This window comes from Propithecus coquereli, unplaced genomic scaffold (genome assembly GCF_000956105.1).
Source record: "Propithecus coquereli isolate 6110/MARCELLA unplaced genomic scaffold, Pcoq_1.0 Scaffold124, whole genome shotgun sequence".
Taxonomy (NCBI): domain Eukaryota; kingdom Metazoa; phylum Chordata; class Mammalia; order Primates; family Indriidae; genus Propithecus; species Propithecus coquereli.
In genome coordinates, this window is record NW_012136525.1 from 2706650 (window position 1) to 2725691 (window position 19042).

Consider the following 19042-nt stretch of genomic DNA (forward strand, 5'->3'; position numbering starts at 1 on the left):
CACAGAGAAATGACTCGTGTTCATTTAACTTAAACCAAGTTGACTTGAATCACTCATTTCCTCTCGCGGTACTCACTAATACACAACTCATGGTAGGGATATAGCATCCGCGGGACGTGCTAGGGGCTTGGTCCTCCTACTGAGGTTTGGGAGAAGATAAAAAAAGCCCCTCCAGTTACTCCATCTGCTCGGAAGAGGGATTATCCACAGCCTAACACGTGGTAGGTGCTTGAGATAGATAGATAGACAGACAGACAGATCGTTGGGTTTTTTTTTGGAGACAGGGTCTTGGTCTGTCATCCAGGCTGGGTGTAGTGGCATCATCATAGCTCACTGTAGCCTCAACTCCTGGGCTCAAGTGTTCCTCCTGCCTAGTCTTTCTATATTTTGTAGAGGCAGGGTCTCACTATGTTGCCCAGGCTGGGCTCAAACTCCTGGCCTCAAGTGATCTTCCTGCCTCGGCTTCTCAAAGTGCTGGGATTATAGGCCTGAGCCACCATGCCTGGCTGATAGATTTTGTTTAAACCAGGCAAGTAGGAACGTAAGAGGTCAGGAAGGGGGTTTCCAGGAAAGGAGGGAGGGAGACCAGTCCTAGTCACGGTGAGGTTGTTTACAAGTTAGCCAGGGGTATGGGAAGCACTCAGGGGAAGCCTGGGTGAGAAGAGTGGGGCGGGGGCAGCCTTCCACTTCCACTCAAGGTGACTGCCACTGCCCCCCATCCCAGACTGACTGAACCGGATGAGCAGTGAAGACAGGAGGGGGACAGAGTCTCCATACAGGATCACCCTTCTCTGGGATGTCCTGATTGAGCTCATCCTGGTGAGATGCGTGCGGAAGGCTGGGGACATCTTGACCCTTCCCCATATCGTGGCCACTTTGACTCCCCGCACCAGGTCCTGCAGTCGGTGCAGAGAGCCACTTCCCTGCCTCCAGCTCCCTGCACCGCCCATCTCACCCCAGGGCGCAGCTTAGGGGAGGAGGCTGTGGGTTTCCAGCTGCTGCTTTCTTTGGTGCTTTGGGCTTCCGCTGCCACCCCAGAGAGCTGGCCTCTGGTTCCCACATCCTCAGCGTCCCCAGAGGTGCTCTGCCCCAGTACAGTACCATCCTGCATACCATCACCCCAGGGGACTGAGAGACTGAGAGATGAGAGGGCTTGCTGGTCCCTTGAGGAGACCCTGGTGCCTTTTCCTCCCTCCCTCCCTCCCTCTCTCTCCCCCACCCTCCTCTGCTCATAGCTGTGCATTTCTGTATCTGTGCTTCCCCAAGCTTGTGCTCCGGCCTCCAGCTGCCCGTGTCTGTGTCTCTCTTCCTCTTTGCCTCACACGCCAGCAGGCTGTGCTGCCTCTCCCTGGTGCCTGGAACACCTGAGCCTCTTCTCCTTTTTCATCCTTCCCCACTCCAGCTGCCACTAAGCTCTCCTCTGGCCTGTCCGCAGGCATCCTGGCCTCTGGCGGCCACACAGGCTTCAGAGGGAGCAGCTTTGACGTGAAGGGAGCCCGCAGAGCTCGGCCTGCAGCTGAGGGAGAATGTGAGGGAGACCCGCAGGGTGGGAGGGACGCCTGGACGAAAGGAAACGGGCTGATTTCCCAAGAAGGCACAGAGGCCTCCAGGGACGAGGGGAGGAGGGAAGGGACAGCCTGGAGCAGCTCCTTAAAACAACAGCTACACAACAGCACACTCCACAATCATACGCAAAGTGCAGGGTGGCACAAAAAAGAGGAGAAGAAACGAAGAAATTCGGGGAGGCAAGACAGAGGCACAGAGCAATAGGCCCAAAGACAGACAAAGAGACGACAAAGAGTCGAGAGCAAACCGGCGCTGCACACCACATGTTCTCTCAAAGCCCTTGAGGTTCCTGCCGCTCTCACCCTGGCCCCCAGGGATGGAACAGGAGCGAGGCTGGGGAGAGGAAGAGGGCACAGCCCCACCACAGCGACAGTCTGTGGTCCCACAGGCACTTTTATCTTCTCCCCATAGCCTCCAGGCAGCCCACTCAAGCAAGCTGCGGGATGTGCGCCCCCCGGCACACCCGTCTACTGCCGACGGGCTTCCTGCGAACTTCCTAGAGACCATGACCCCTCTAAGAACCCTTGTGGTTCGGTGGCTGCAACCTCCACCTCCTCTCCCTTGCCTCAGACGCCCACATGGCGGTGGCTGTGCCCTCGGTCCCTCCCTCATTCCCCCAAAGATGCAGGATGGAGCTCAACTTTGGAGTCTTATGAACACCGACCCCCACCCATTTACCCCCTCCCAGCACCCAGGTATCTGCCCGCCCCCATCAAAATTATTTCATTCAACATTTATTGGGTGTCGACAGTGTTCAAGACCCTTGGCCTGCCCAACCCCCCTCAGCGCCACCCTGACATTATGGTCAGGGCCTAAGGCTGCTTCGAGACTTTGCCTGGAACCAGTTGGTGGGGGAATTTTTACTTAGAGGTAGACCTCTTCTATATAAGTGTCCTCACAGTGGAAGGGGAAATGATCTCCTGAGTATCGCCAACACTGCTCAGCGGCGCGCTCATCTGCTGTTGAGGGCGGCCATTTTGTATCGGCCTACAGAATCTGACACAGCACAAGAAATTATCCCTTAAAACGTGAAGTAGCAGCGATCTCCCCCATCGGGTCCTACTCTGAGCCTTGCGCCCCTAAAAATTTGCCCCACAAGAGCAGGACATTCAGAAAGAGCTATCACACTCAGAGTGGAATCTTTGATTTCCCAAGAATGGAGCCTGTCTATTTTGAGGGATGAGACAGGACCCCAGGAGACCTCTCCCCCAGAATAAGTCTACGAAGGGAAGGCCGAGGACACTGGCGGACAGCACGGCTTCAAGGCCACAAGGTCTTCAGAGTGGGGAAAGGACTGAGGGGTGGAGGAGAGGCCCACACTGCACGGGGCCTCCCACCGCGAGGGATGTCAAGTCCTGCGTCTCCCCCACCCCCACCAAGCCCAGAAGAGTCTGCAAATCCTCTTCTAACTCGCCTGGCCTTCTGAGACACCTGAGATCAATTCTCTTAGAATCAATTTTTCTAATGACATATTTACCTAAAACTATGTGTCTATCACTTTTACAGCATTTCGTAGGTAAGAGCTCAGTGTCAACACTTTCTGAGAATTTCAGCTCTCCCTCTTTATTCATCGTTTTAAAGATAACTAGAGTAGAAGTGCCTTTGGACATATTGTTCAAAAATCCTAAAAAAGCACAAAAGAAGACAAAAATTTAAAAATACACATAAATGCAAAAGATAGTTAAAAGAAGCTGCATAGAGGCTTATGAAATGCTTGCAGGTATGATTTTGGTGTGAATTTTTGGTGACTGCGTTATGAGGAAAATTGATTTTGGGAGAATTGTCTCTAGATGGATTCTACCCTTTCACTTTTTCTCGCTTTTACTTCTTTTCCTCTTTTCATTTTTTTAATAGATCTCCTTCCACCTTAATATTTATTTATTGTTTCTAATTTGTTCCCTCCCTTCCTTCCTTCTTTTTCTCCTCTTTTGCCCTCTTCCGGTCTTCTGTCCTCCACTGCCCCATGACGAGCTGCCTCCCACTGCCTTTCTTAGCCTGGGGGATCCTCTCCAGTCCCCGACCCTTTGTGGTCTTGCAGTTCAGGTCCACACTCCTCTGAGGCGCACCGGCTGCTCTGGGCGCCGAGCTGTGCGTGGTGGGGCCGCAGAGAGGACTTTGGCGTTGTCCCTGGCCTCTGGAGGCTCACAGCTCCAGCAGGAGATTACTGTTTATGACCAGTTCCAAGAGAAATGCAACAGAAGGCAGCCAGAGCTGTGGGCAGAGAACTGAGAGTCCAGCACATTCTGGTGCATCTGCCACCACGTCCCCTCCCCTTCCCAGCTCCTGGAAAGGAACGAAGCCGAGTCTGACTATCTTACCTCGTGTCTTTCTTCCACTCTGCTTCTCACACAAGTGTGTCTATGTGAGGGCTTAGAGCTCTGCAACCAGGAGCCCACCAGGGGAGAGGGCTTTGTGACTTCTGCAGAGATGTGCTTAAATGAAGAGAGACAGGAAGCCCGAAGGGAGGCTCCTCCACACCCCAGGCCTGGGCCGGCCCCCAACGTCACCATGTGAGGCTGGGGTCCCCACCCCCCTGGCTCTCGGGGAAGATGTCAAAGTGAAAATGCCAAAGTTAAGGGAAAAAGTGAAGTAGAACCAGGCGGGAGCCCAGAGCGTCACTGCCCCTGTTGGGTGGCAGGAAAAAGACTGCATCAGTGACACCGCCAGATCTGGCTGGCTGCAGGGAAAGGAGTGGGAGGCAGGTGGGGCCATGAGAGCAGCTGTGGTAAGCTCCCAAAGAGTGCTGTGCTGGGGGCTCTGAGGGCTCTGAGGACACCTGAGACACCAGAGCGGCCATGAACCGGACTCTGTTCCTCTAGGACGCAGTCCTTGGCCAAGCCTCAGATGTTTTTCTCTAGCCTGTATCTCACACGAGCTCCAAACGTAGATACCCGTCTGCTCTTTGGACAGATGGATGTCCACTTGGATGTTCACCAGACATGGCAAACTCAACACATCCCCAACTAACTTACCATCTTCATAGGACGACCCTCCAAAACTACTTCTGCACGTTTCCCACTCAGTGAGGGCTTCACCATCCACCAAATCGCCCAAGCCAAGTAAACTGGGTGTAACCTTTGACTCCCCCTCCACCCAAACACTCCCATGTATTTATTTACCAATTCCTGTGGATGTTACCTCTAAATGGCTCCAAAATCTATCTAGGTCACTGCCACCATTCCAATCCAAGATGCCAACATCATCCTTTGCCTGCACTACGGCTCCTGCCCCCTTGCTGGTCTGCTCTCCTGCTCTCCATCCGCCTTCCTCTGGGCCGTCCTCCACACCGCAGCTGGGTGATCATTTAAAGATGCACATGTGAGGGTGCCATTCCCCAGTCTGAAAAAAGTAGCTAGTTCAGCCTGCAACGCCAACAATTAACACAAGTGCTTCTGTTTGAGACAATCATTGCACTTCATTTGCAGCCGAAGTGCTGTGTGCTGCTTCTCATTTCATGACATGCTGTACTCAAATTGGAGATTTAATAAAATTAATATTTACTACCTCATCCAGGGCGTTCTTAAGTGAAACTGGCATTAATTTTTTCTTTTTTTTGCTGCAAATACCTGGCAGTGAAGAATGCAAAGACTATAGTGTATTTTGGCGCCACTGCCTCCATTTGTGCTAAGGCAGCAGTTTTACCCAGATGGCTCTTGCAACATTATTGCAATGTCAACAAAGTTACAAAGGCAAAAAACACCCTGTTGTTTTTATGAAACTAGCTTGACCTTGAAGACTCCCTGAAAGGGTCTCAGGGACTCCCAAGGGTCTTCAGGCCACACTTAGCTTTGAGAACCACTGATGTACATAATTTTTGTACATTCGTCAAGATCTTAGCTATTTCTTTAGTTGTCCCCAAAATCTATTTGCTTCTTCTCCTGAGTAATAGAACCCTCAATTTTTTACTGAGTTCATAGCTACCCAGATTTAAGATATACTTCCCAGCCTCCCTCAAGGCTGGATGTGTCCAAGTGACTTAATTTTGGTTAATGGTTGCAAGTGTGTTAGTTGCAACCTCTGAGTTGCTCCTTAAACGGAGGGTGCATGCCCTTCCCCCACCCTTCTCTTCTCCTGGGCTGGAAAGCAAACATCTCCCCTCTTGTTCACAGCCAGCCTGCTTTTCTTGCATACAGTCCCAAGCAGGCTCCTGCAGGCACTTGGAGCCCTGCTCCAGTCCAAACCTCTCCATTCATTCATTCATTCATTCATATATTCAACAATTGTTAACTGTTCACCAGCCCACAGCACCCTGCTAGGCGCTAGGGATGTGACATCGGGTGAGACAGATATGGTCACTGCTCTAGCTTGTGATACAGACACTAGATTATGAATAATTTCATTGCAACTGGACAAGTGCTACAGAGGGAGATGCACAGAGTGCCGGGAGACCTCATCACAAGGGAACCTTCTGTTAACGGGGAGAAGTGTGTATCAGGAAGCCTTGGGTTGTGCTGCAAGGGAAAGAAAGCCCAAAAAACAAAGGCTTAAGGAAGATGGAAGTTATTGCTCACATGAAAGAAGTCTGATAATCTGTGACCGGGTTAGAGAAGAAAAAGAGGAAAGAAAGAAAAGAAAGAACGAAAGCAAGCAAGCAAAGGAAGAAAGTTTGGAGGTGGGTGGTTCAGGGGTGGGGGAGCACTCCACTGTACCCCAGGATTGGGGCTGTTTGTATCTTGTTGCTCTACTATCTGCCAACCCGTGACTTCCTCCCAATAGTCTGAGAAGGCTACTGGGGTTCCTGAGTCTAAGTAAATTTCCCTCATGATAAGATCTCCCAGTACCCTGCACTTCTTCCTTTGCAGGCTGGTCCAATTGTAATGAAGTTAGTCATTGTTTAGTGTCTAGCTCACAGGCTAGGGCTGTGACTGCGTCTGTCTACTTAGCACTATACCCCCAGCACCCTAGCAGGACGCCTTGGCCCTGGTAGACCCTTAATGCTGGTTGAATACTTTTTTTTATATATTACATTTTATTGATATTAAATGAATTGTGACAAAATATAGATAACATAAAATTTTTCATTTTAACCATTTTTATTTACTTATTTATTTTTAGAGACAGGGTCTCATCACCCAGGCTGGAGTACAGTGGCATGATCATAGCTCCCTGTAACCTTGAACTCCTGGGCTCAAGCCATCCTCCCGCCTGAGCTTCCGGAGTAGTTGGGTATACAGATGCACACCACCACACCTGGCTAATATTTTTGATTTTTGTAGGGACGGAGTCTCACTATGTTGCCTGGGCTGTTGCCTCTTGGCCTCAAGCAATCCTGCCTGCCTAGGCCTCTCAGAGTGCTGGGATGACGGGCCTGAGCCACCGTGCCCGGCCGAACCATTTTGGAACATACAGCACTCTGTGGGATTAAGCACATTCACATGGTTGTGCGACCATCTGAAAGTTTTTCATCTTCCCCAGCTGAAACTGTGTACCCACGAAACACTAACTCCTCATTTCTCCTTCCCCCCAGCCCCTGGCTACTGAATACTTTTTTTTTTTTTTTTTTTTGAGACAGAGTCTCACTGTGTTGCCCGGGCTACAGTGCCGTGGCATCATCCTAGCTCACGGCAACCTCCAACTCCTGGGCTCAAGCGATCCTCCTGCCCCAGCCTCCCGCCACCATGCCCGGCTAATTTTTTCTATATATTTTTAGTTGTCCAATTAATTTCTTTCTATTTTTAGTAGAGACGGGGTCTCGCTCTTGCTCAGGCTGGTTTCGAACTCCTGAGCTCAAACAATCCGCCCGCCTCGGCCTCCCAGAGTGCTGGGATTACAGGCGTGAGCCACCGCGCCGGCCCTGAATACTTTTTGAATGAAGAGGTCTGGACTAGAGCAGGGGGACGGGGCCACAGATTGAAACCGGAGCCTGCTAGGTAATGGGATAGAAAAGCAGGTGGGCTGTGAGCAGGAGGGCGCGGCGGGGGCTCAGGTAGACTGGTGAGCACAGCAGCATCCCATAAGGGCGGCTCGGGCCGACTGGATGGTGGAGCTTGTACCAGCATGCGAACGTGGAGTTGCCAGCTATGCCAAAATTTTGCAAGAAGGTGGAAAACCAGACATTTATGTAATATTTCCTCATTTTAATGTTGGCAATGATTTTGTTTAACATTGGGTAAATCAAACAAAGCACACGAAGGGCTGGCTCTACCTTCAGGTCCACCGGTTTGCAATCTATGGACCGGATGGACTGTGCAAGGCCTCCCAGCTCTCTGGGGCTGTGGCCTGTGACCGCCTGTGGAGATGGGCCCCTGGGAGTCAGCAGCCCCAAGAACCTGGCGCTCCCTCTGGCTTTCCACATAGGAAAGGAAAGAGGAAGAGAGAGCTCGCATTTATAGTGACCATTTAGAATTGCCGTGTGCTTTATGTGGTGTGTCTTTTATTTAATCCTCGCAAGAATGATAGGGCATAGGTAGTGTTCTCCAGACCATACAGATGAGGAAACGGAAGTTCGAAGAGTTTTTAAAAATTGCTAAAGGTCGCAGAGCGAGTAACCATAACTGGTGGAACTGGGATTTGAATTTACCCGCTTGGCCCCCATTACCTGGATTGTCCCCCTCGTGGCACTGCCTGTCCTCTGCATTAGGAAGGGCCATCGCCACGGTGCAGAGGAGTGTTCTCCCACAGCAAGGGGGGGCTGTGAGGCTTAGCACCCCCACGATCCTCACAGCCACAGGATGCTTGTGCGTGTTCAGAGCACCCGCACATACGTTTGCACATGCCAGAGCTTTTCTGGTAGGCATTTTACAGAAGAAGAAACTGAGATTAAGCCATCTGCCCCATCATGACTGAAAGCATGGACCGCGGGATTTCCAGGGGTCTTCTGGTTCCTGGTCGAGAGCTATTTTTGCTGCATGAATGCTGGGTCTCCAGGCTGGAGGAGGGGGAAGGGGCCGAGCAGGGAGAAAGAGTTGGGGGCACAGGGTGAAGCTAGCATCAGAGGCTTCTGGCATAGCGCTGGAGACCAGGTGATTGTAGGGCAGCCAGTGTTGTAGGAAAGTTGAAAGCCCCAGGTGCAACCTTGCGGTGGCCTCCTTACCAGAAGCATCTTTGGCTGCACTGACACCCTCTGCCAAGGGGACTGGGGGCAGGGCTTGGGGTGGGGAATGGGGGAGGGGTCTCTGGGGCTGTTCTCTGGGAAGCAGAGTCCAAGAGGGCAGAGCCCATCTCTACCCCAGCCACATTTCCCCTGGCTCTAGTACCACTTTCTGTCACTCTCAGAGGGTGGTCCCTGGGCTTCCCCCACCCCATGGGAGGTTTGAGTGGGCACATTTCAGAGCCCAGCCTGAGCTCAGCCAGCTGACACCTGCAGCCCCTTGGAGAAACTGTCAGCCACATAGCAGAGCAGATAGAACCTGTCCCCACCCCAAACCCCATTCTCTTCAAAGGAGGAACTCCACCTTGGGCTGGGCCTGCGTGGGGAACCCTAAGCTCCTTGCTTGCCTCCTTTGATGGGCGGGTAGCAGCAGGGGCTCAGGCCTGAATCCCAGCACCTCTGCCTGGTAGGGGCGGTGGGTCAGGGAACTTTATGGGGTTACACAGGCCCCTGCCCTGCCCCGTGGAGCGGAGAAGACCAGGTCAGGGTGGGGGAGCCCTGGCAAATGGGACCACAGGCCTCAAGGGCACAGTATGACCTCTCGCCTGGCACACTTGACTTGCCAAGGCCCTAGACCTCATTTGGCCTCCGGAACTTCTGGGTAGCCAACAATGGGGGGCGCTGTCAGGCCCATCATAGGGTTGGGGATCCTCAGAGATGTCCCTCCCCTTTGGCCTTTCTTCCAGGTCAGGCTGCAAGATGGACACCCCCCCCACGTTGGGAGGAGCTAAGGCCTTGGCCAGCAGCCAGCTGAGTGAGCTGTCTTGAGGCAGATCCTCCAGCCCAGCCCAGCCTTCAGATGCCTGCAGCCCTGGCCCACATCTTGGCAGCAACCTTTTAAGAGGTCCCAGAACTACTCAGCTAAGCTGTGCTCCTGGATTCCTGACCATGTGAGACAATACGTTTATTAATTTAAATTACTAATTTTCCCCCCACCCATTAAATTACTAATTTGGGGGTGATTTGTTGTGCAGCAATAAATAACTCCTATACGCCCCTTCCTTTTCGAGGACCTGAGATGATTCCCACCCATGCACCCACCCACTTGCTGAAGCTCCCTGAGCTCCCGCCACCTGACACCCCTTCCCTGCCGGGACCCCAGCCTGGATCGCTGGTATACAGATAAACTTGGAGTCACCCAGCAAATCAACCAAGCCTCCTGGTGGCCTTTAGAGGACAGGAAAAGGGCTGGAGGTCATCCTGCTGGCTGGGGAGTGGGGCTCTGTGGGAACAGGACTGGGAGCAGGAGTGTCACCTCAGGAGAGATCCCACAGAAAAGCACTCTATGCACCAGCTCTCATGGCCCGCTTCCTCCTGCCTTTGCTCTTCACTTCTCTAGAGGGTGGAGGAACAAGATGGTGCTTCACTTTGTCCCTGTCCCCTCCTTGTCCCCTACATGAAAGAGCACGGGGAAGTCCCTGCACAGGCCCTAGTGACTCTTCAGTGACTACTCTCATAAGCCCAAAGGGCATAGGGTGTTATCTAGTAGAAAGGAAAAACGCCACCCACAGAACTTTCCAGGAAACCCCTGCCCTCCTAAAACATGGGGGCTTTCACTAAGGCTGCGGAGAGGGGGGTCCTGGGGGGGAGCTGAGGAGTCTCCTCAGCAGCTGTCCCCATCCCACAGTGAAGGGTGGGAGTGATGTTTGGAGGCTTCTAAAGGGACTTCAGGACTTCACTTGACAGTGCGATCATCCCTAGCAAGTGCCAGAGCTTCCTCTTTCTGGTGCTACTGTTTTTCGACCTGTGACAAGGCAAGAGTCACCACCATCCTAAGGCTCCTCAGATTGCCTTCAATGGTTCACTATGCAGGTTTCAGAGGGTGCCCCTCTCTCCCTAAGGCTCTGCACAGAGCAAAGGTGGTGTCCCCTCGCCATCGTCTGTCCCTAAGCCCCTGACCATTGGTCTTCACAGGGACAGGTCTTCAGCCTCATGGTCTGTCTCTCTGTGTCACTTTGTGCACAGCACACGGGCCCAGTAGGACACCATGTGCACGTGCCACCATGCACCTCCTGTTCGGCAGGCTTTCCGCCACTTGCTTTCAGGATTTTGTCCTCCTGTACAGGGTCAGGTCCCCTGGCAGAGCCATCTGTGGCCGAAGTACAGGGACCCACACCATTGCGGGTGGAGGTCTCTGTCCCTCTGCCGGACTTGAGGGTGCTGCTGAGGCCATGTGTGCTCTGCTGAAAGGGCCATCACCATGGCCCAGGTGGATCCCCACTCCATGAGAGGCAGACAGAGAGGGGCACAGGTGGGCTCGGGGTCTTTAATATCATTATTAGCATGACCAGAGCAGGCTGCTTCTTCCTTCACTAATGGGTAATCAGACCAGTACGCCACACATTGCCAAAGCGTTTTTATTATCTGATATGTGCAACAACCCCTTTTAGTGGATTATTATCATTATCCCACTAGACAGGTGAGAAAACTGAGGCTCAGGGAGATTGGCTACGTTTGCATCAGCAGAGCTGGAATGAGAAGCTAGGGCTCCTGGCTCCCACAACTGCAGCAACAGCCAGGCTGGCTGTTCTCGCCTAGGCCTTTGTTCACAGTGCTCCCCTTTGCCACACTTGGATCATAACCTTGCCAGGGCCAGGGCTGTATCTACTGAGGCATGCATTGTTCAGCCCTGTCCTGAAGGGTGCACAGGACATGTGATAGCCACTGGGTGCACACTCATACACTGCACACAGAGTGTGCAAAGGCACTGCCCACACACACCGCACTCTGTGCTCCACCTTGTCCACTGCAGTGTTAAATTTCCTTGAGCCTGGCACAGCTAACCCAGTGACCTTCGCTGGGGTGTGACAAGCAGTGACCACTGGGTGGCAGTGTGTTCTCATGTCTGGGACCAGAAAAGTCACCGAGGACTGAGGAACGTGGGGGCTGGGGCAGAGGTAGGCACCTCAACTGGCTGCCGGATCTCCTGGAGGACCTAGCATGGCAGGGCTCCGTGTGCTGTGCGTGCATGTGTGTGTGTGCACACGTGCATGCCGGCATGTGTGCGCACCTGCTGCCGCCAGGGGGCCGAGGGCAAGTGCTGAAGTGCAGCGGAGCGTGGAGTGGGGTGGGCCAGAGGGACAAAAATATAAAGGAAACCAGGGCAGCCAGCACGCCGTGGGTGGAGACGGAGGAGGGGGCTGCGGAGGTAAGGGGCGAGGCATTTTTGGAGCTTCAGAAAAATGATTGCCCAGGGGAGACACACACACACACACACACCAAGGAAGAAACAAAGCGGTCAGAAACAGAAAAGGGGAAGATGAGGGAGATTGGCTGGGGAAAGTAGGTTAGGAGGCTAGAGTGGGAGAAGGGAGCCCCCAGAGGCTGGGGAGAGACAGGAACCTTCACTGGACAAGAACAAGTCAGACTCAGGCTTGCTGCTGACAGGGAGTTTATTTGGACTGAACTGCTGAGATCTGCTGGCTGTTTAAGCTTCAGGTCAGAGCGGCTCCAGCTCCGGCTCCGGCTCCGGCTCCGGCTCCGGCTCCGGTTCTGGCTCCGACTCCAGCTCGGCCTCGGGCTCAGCCTCAGGCTCCGGTTCTTGCTCCAGCCCCTCTAACTTGCTCTCAGCATGAGGAGGGTGAATCCCATCTTCTAAGGCAGAAAATCTTCTTGGTCGCCACTGTGGGAAGAGATGCAGAGAGAGACGGAGGTGGGAGGAGGAAGGACGCTGAGTGCATCTGTTTTTTCTCAGCCCTCCTGACCTCCCCATTGGTCCCGGCCTTCTCTCAGCCCCTTCAAGCCTCCCGCCTGCACACGGGGTCCCTGGAGTGAGAGGCTTATGAAGAGGGACACTCTGAAGGCAAGTCCAGGATCCCCGTTGGTCATCTTCCTGAGGAAGGGTGCCAGACAGCACTCTGGGGATCGAGAAGAGGGGCAGGCAGCTGGGGAAGCACGTGTCCCTGGCTTACCGGCCTTCGCCGAAGATGAAAGCCAAAGGCTCCAGTCGCCAAAAGGAGTGGACACAGGATACCCAGGACAAGAAAGAGAGGGAGGTGACCTGTGTGGAGGGTACCTGGCACTCTGCCAGAGTGCTGGGCACCTATGAAGAAAGTACAGGATTAGGCACAGGGTCAGGGCTGCTACCTCCTCACACTTTATACACGCAGTGGGGTCCAGAGAGTTTAAGGGACTTGTCCAGGGTCATTCAGCTAATTAGTGGTAGAAGCGGGTCAGTCCTAGACAAGGGCTCAAGGTCAGGTCCCTGACTGGAAAGAAAAGCACTGGGATGGGGGCTGGTGGGGGGTGTTCTGGAAAGGGGATCAAGGTGATTGCTCTGGAGCTGGGGCTGTGACACACTGGGGCCTCAGACCTGGGCTAGACAGCTCTGGCAAGTACACCGCTGCTCCTAGGAGCCTCTCCCCTGGGTACAGCTGGCATTGCCAGGACTGGGAATGGAGCCCGGCCTCCTGCACATCCAGCCAGGGTCCTGAGGAGCTCCCCCAGGACGGGTTGTCCAGGGGCTGCCACACAAAGCGCTCTTGTCCAGATGCTGGAGTCACCTCACAAAGCAGCTTCCCCGGGGAGCCAGGTGGCCCAAGGGATTTGGGAGTCACTGAAAAAATTAGAAGGAAGAGATCTTTTGGGGTTCCAGCCCCCTTGCTTGGTGGCACAGGTTCAATCCCTGGTCTCAATCACCCTGCACTCACTTGGGTTCCGATTGGGTGGGGTTGGGGGGAGGGCATCAGGGGTCATGGCCAAATTAATCTTACCAAGACAATGCTCTGGTCAGCTCCCTCCCCTGCTCAAAAACTTTCTGGGCTCCCTGTTGCCTTTAGGACATTGTTCACACTCAAACTGGCCCTGAAGGGCCACATAAGAAATACTATTTCAGCTTCTTTTACCTTCCTTTCTACGCAAATGCCCAGAACCCTCAATATCGGTCAGATGCGTTGGCCCCAATCTACCTCACAATTTTCCCACTCCCATCACATGGTTCGCACCAGTGCGTCTGCCTTGCGGTGCCCCCTGAATGAATTTATCCCACTTTCTGAAAGTATAGAACAGTGAACTGACCCACTGGTGTAGAGACAGAACATTCTCGAAGTTGTAGAGTGAGAAATAGGTGGGTGGGAGGAGACAAAGGGTGCAGGGCCTTGATCTGACTGAGAGTGGTGTACGGGGAGAGTGAAGATTTGGTGACAGAGACACCTGAGTGCAGACCCTGAGTCTGGCATTGCCCAGCTGTGTGACTTTGAGAAAGTTGCTTCTCCCTAAAACAGGGGTAACAACATCTCTTCCATAGAGTTGTTGTACACGGAGCAGTTGACCCTCAAGAAGTCACTGGACTGAGAGAACTGGTGGGTTGTGGTGACTGAGCTGATGTGAGGATGGGGAGGCCAGGTTTCAGGGTCAGTGGGATACCCACGGAGTTACTTACTGACGGGATTGGTGTGAGGAAAAGACAGGGTTCAGGGTGAGGCTGAGGGGTGGCATAATATCTAGGTAGAGCTATCCAGAAAGTGGGTAGAAATTCAGGATTGGCCCTCAGGAGATGTATCATCTGTTAGCATGTTCATTTATTCATTCGATATACATTATTAAGCACCTACCATGTGGTGTTACTATTTAGTGGCCACAGGTGAGTGCTGCAGACATGGCTAATCTGTCATGGCTGACAGTTACCAATCATTCAACACATACTTTCTGACTATTCTTGTTTCCGTATTTGTTTTATACTGTCTTGGAAAACCCTTGCTCAGTAAATATTTGCTGACCACGGGACTGATTTATTTAACTCCTCCCAAATCTAGGCCACTTCCTGCAACTTTAACCCAAGCTCTGGCCCCAAAGTAGACAAAGATTCTACAAATATATTCCACCTTTCTTGAACCATTCAAATTTTTGTCACCTCTCCTTCTAACTTTCCAGACCTTCCAGCCAATTCAGAGCAGGGGAGTCCCGGAGAGAACAGTGGAACATTTACGTTGTGACTCAAGGGGAGATTTTCAGTTTCAGTTGTTTATAATGGGGGTGAGAAAAGAGGAGAACGCAACGGGCAGCCTCTGGAACTTGTGCTCAGTGGCCTGGCATCATGGAGTAGATTTGCCCAGTCATGGCCCAGCCAGTTGTCCCTCCCTGACCTTGCTCCCCTGGGATGGGAGCTATTCCTTTCCCACCTGGAGCTGACCTGTAATGACTGCCAAAGTGACACTGGCAGTGAGCTGCTGTCCCTGCAGATGGATGCAGCAGTTGTAGGTCCCAGCCTGGGCCTGGCTCACAGCCTCCAGTCGAAGGGTAAAGTTGCCATTGTCTCCAGCCACCAGGAGGTCAGGGCCTCCCCCAGGAGGGGCCCACTTGGCAGTGAGGGAAGCCCGGGTCCCCACACCAGGAGACAGGCGGCAGGGCAGCTCCACTGTGGAACCTGCTGCAGCGTACACTGTCAAGGGGGCCAGGGGCTCCAGGCCTGCAGAGAAAAGAGAATGCAAAGTTAAAGCTGGGGTGGGGGTGCAGTGGGGTTGGAGCCTGGGACTGCAGGGGAGGGAGGCAGAAGAGTGAAGGAGGTGGTCTGGCTCTGAAGAGTGCTAAGGAGCAGAATAAGGTGGATGAACCAAAGATACTCAGAAACCCAGAAAGTGGGCTGGGCCAGTGGGAGCGGGAGACAGTGAGGCTGGGAGGCCAGGGGAAAAGCTGGAAGGGGAGAGGGCAGCTGAAAGGGGTCAGACAGGCCCAGAGCAATTAATGACAGGCAGCACTAGCTGCTGAGAATCTGGTTTGGGGACCCAGAAGTCAGGGGAGGTGACAGGGGGCAGGAAGGGGTTGTGGTCAATTGTGAAGGCAGAGTGGAGGAGTTACCCAGAACAGTGAGGTTGTACATGATGGAGACATTGAAGCCATCTCTGTAGGTGAGGATGCAGCCCCAGGGCCCAGAGTCCAGGGGGCCGACTTTGGGCAGGAAGAGGAAGCTTTCGGCTAAGTGGTGATGCGGGGACTCCTGGACAGGGACTCGGCCCTGGCCCCGGAACCAGTGCACAGAGGCTGGACGGTCAGGGCGGGTGAAGGAGCAGTTCAAAATGACCCAGTTGGAGGTCCTGAGAGACCCTGAGGGGCTGGCAGTCACTGTACAAGGATAAAGAGGACTTGATCAGCCCTACTGGAAACACATTCCCAACACAGCAAGCCAACCGAGCTGGAAGCTCCTGGAAACAGGGACCTTACTTTAGATTTGTCTCCCCTCCACCTAGCTCAGTGCTTGACACTCGGAGGTGCTTAAAGTGGAACTCCAGAGTACCCGGCACTACTTTCCTCTGCCCCCACCTCAATTTGGCTTGGCATCATCTACCCTCCCCCTTCTCCAGGCCTAGCAAGAGATCCCCACTAAGCCCACCTCTGAGCTACAGATGTCTGAAATGAATCACTCTAGCCCGGCACGCACTGCCTGCCCCCGCAGAAGTGCCTCCCCACCTCCACCAGGGCACTCCCGCAGTGGGGGCAGGGGGAAGGGGAGCTCAGGGGGTGACACAATCTCTCCACAGGGCCCTCCTCCCGTACACATTCTTCGTCCTTGGGGGCACCTTCCCCTCCGTCAGGCTCCCCACCGCTTCCTCTACCCTCTGGGGGCTCTCGCAGCATCTGTCCCAGCCCTTCCTGCCTCGGGGCGGCGGGGAACCGGGCCCTCCTCCCAGCCCCTGGCCCCTCGTCCCTCGTCCCGCCCCACCTACTCGAGGCCTGGCCCACGCGCAGACGGAGGCGGCAGACGAGGGCGCGGTCCCCGAGGCGCACGGTGGCGCGGTACTCGCCGGCGTCGGCGCGCCGCGCTGGGCGCAGCCACAGGGAGAAGTCCCCGCGCTGGAGGCCGCGCTCCTCCAGCTGGACGCTGGGCTGCAGGGGCAGCCTCCCGCTGCGCAGGCCTCCGGGAGCCACGCTCAGCACCGTGTAGCTGGAGGGAGCTGCCGGGCGAGAGCCCGGGGCTGGCGGGCCGCTGCGCGGGAGACAGAATGGAATTGAGAAGCTCCAGGGGGAACGAGCCCCAGAAGATGCAGTCAGCCACCCTTTGAGGATGAGGACGCCCTCCCCAGGAGACCTCCTGACCCACCCCGCAACCGTCCCCTCGCCCCTGACGCTCCCTGGTTGGCTTGGGGCCCGCTCCATCCATTACTGGAGAGTCGGAGAGTCGGGCATACGTGGGGTGCAGGTGGGGGGCAGTCTGCGGAGGAAGGGCAGGAGGGTTCTGGGGGGGTTGAGTCACTGGCTTCAAAGGGACTGACACCTGAGGGTAGGGGACAGAAGGCTGGCTTGGGTGTTGGGTTGAGTCTGGTTGCCATTGGTGCTGGATTCAGAGGTCCTGTTGCCCAAGTTTGGGGCACATACCTGTCTGGCTGATGATGCCAAGTGACCACTCCTCTTCGCAGAAGGCTGACATCCTGGAGGGGGGGTGTAGGGCTGCAGGGGAGCTGGGCAGGAGCCCCCTCCTGTGCCCACACCACCGGCACCTCTGCCCCAGGCCCTGGAGCTTCCACTGGGGGAGCAAAAGAGAGGCCAAGGGGAGGGGCCTTTAGGATTAGAGAAGGAGCCTGAGTGTTTCCTGAGAGAGGGACACGGTGGAGGAAGAGCTTGGTTTTCTACCCCTTCTCTGACAAGGAGGAAACCCAAGAGAGGCTTTGGGGGTGGAAGGACTGCCCCCAGGAAAGGAGTTAGAAGGAGCCACCACAGAGCTAAGGACCTTAGGAGGTGGGGGTTTTTTTGTTTTTGTTTTTGTTTTTTCAGAGACAAAGTCTCACTCTGTTGCCCAGGCTAGAGTGCAGTGGCACCATCATAGCTCACTGCCTGGGCTCAAGCCATCCTCCTGCCTCAGCCTCCTGAGTAGCTGGGACTCAGGTGCATGCTACCACAGCCAACTAAGGACCTCAGGATCTTTGAGGCCATAGAGAGATCCCGGCTGTCCCCTCCTACAGGTCTGGAGGTCAATCCTTCCCACCATCCCCACCTTACCTGGAGCCACCCACAGCAGTTGCAGAAGCAGCAAGCCCAGGAACTGAGCCTCCCACATTTCTCCTATGGCCTGGGCCACGCTGAGCCCTCCGAAATGAGGAGGTCAGAAAAGGAAGGAGGGGAACAAAAGAGAAGTTCTGCAGAGAGGGAGGTGGAGGAAGGGAGACAGGGGGAGGCCAGGAGAGAGGGTGGGGAGGGACAATGATCAGAGGCTGGAATCCAGGGCAAAGCTGATCAGACCAGGCAGCCTGGTGGGGATGGGGTGTCCCAGGGAATGGGCAGGGCAGCGGCAGAGAGCAGAGTGGAGGCACAGTGGCTGTCAGGTTGGCTGTCAGCTGGGATGCCTGCTGTTCTGCTGCTCCCGGGCCCTCGCCCCTGTCCTTCTGCTTTCCTTCCACCTTCCCCACTTCCCCTCCTCTTCGCCGCCCCCCACACCCCAGGGCTCACGGTTTCGCTTCGCAGTGGAAAGTCTGAGGGGGTTGATTCCCAGCAGCATCACCCTCCACCTCTGTGGTGGCGCTCCCCTTGTTTACTTCCTCAGCTCTGGGTCTCCCCACCGCCCCCTCCCCCATCCATGTGCCTTCTGCCCTCCTCCACCAACCAGCTCTCCTGGAGCAACCCTCTTGCCCATCTCTAAGCTGCCTCTCAGTCGGTATTCACACTTTTTTCTCAGCACGCTCTTTCCTTGGTACTTATCTCCTGCCCTTAATCTCTCAGAACTCCATCAGCCCTGCAGACTTGTCCCCGACCCATCCATCCATACAACGTCTCCAGGTAACAAGGTGGACAGTAAGCTTCACTGCAACCTAAAACACGGTAGGTCTGGGGATGAGCATGCCAAGTGGGTGGGAGGGAAGAATAGCTATATTGTATGGAGCCTTCATTATGCATTAGGCACTGTATTGGAGGCTTCACATATAGTAACTCATGAAATCTAGTATTTTCCTCCATTGTACAGGTGAGGAAACTGAGGCTCAAAGAGATGAAATAATTTGCCAAGGTTAGGGAATGTGAAGATAAAAACTGTGTGTGTGTGTGTGTGTGTGTGTGTAGTCCTGACCTTGTATGAGTCTCAGGTGTCTCCTGGGAAGAATGGTATTGTCAGTGAGTCAACCCCACTCCCTCCCAGCTCAGACCCCTGTGCTTCCCCCAATCCAGAGGTTCTGAACTAAGAGGATAGGACAAGGGTCATATGTAGATGGAGAAATGCAGGAATCCTGCAATGCAAATTGAATTCAAGAAAAACTGAAGCAGAGGGACTAGGGAAGGAAGCCTGAGACTGACAGAGGCAGATAACTCTTGCCCCAGCCCAGACCAGGCACCCTGGGAGGTTTGGAGGGAAGGTGACAAGAACATGCAACAGACCCGAGAATCACAACAAGCCCTGGAGTTCTCCCCTACATGACCATGACTGGAGCTCACCTCCTCCTTGCCAGACAGAGGGCATCCCAGGAG

At 54.3% G+C, this 19042-nt stretch overlaps 1 protein-coding gene across 1 annotated transcript; it reads right to left on the bottom strand.

Annotated features, from left to right (window-relative positions):
• Nucleotides 1–12095: 12095 nt before the first annotated feature.
• LAG3 (lymphocyte-activation gene 3) lies at nt 12096–17690 on the bottom strand. Its single transcript, XM_012637806.1, has 8 exons — nt 17588–17690; nt 16967–17114; nt 16318–16577; nt 15452–15715; nt 14787–15062; nt 12969–13211; nt 12568–12698; nt 12096–12278 (listed from the first exon to the last, which is right to left on the bottom strand). The coding sequence occupies exons 1-8, from the start codon at nt 17643–17645 to the stop codon at nt 12096–12098; spliced, it is 1563 nt and encodes a 520-aa protein (XP_012493260.1). The 5' UTR covers nt 17646–17690.
• Between the last annotated feature and the right edge of the window lie 1352 nt (nt 17691–19042).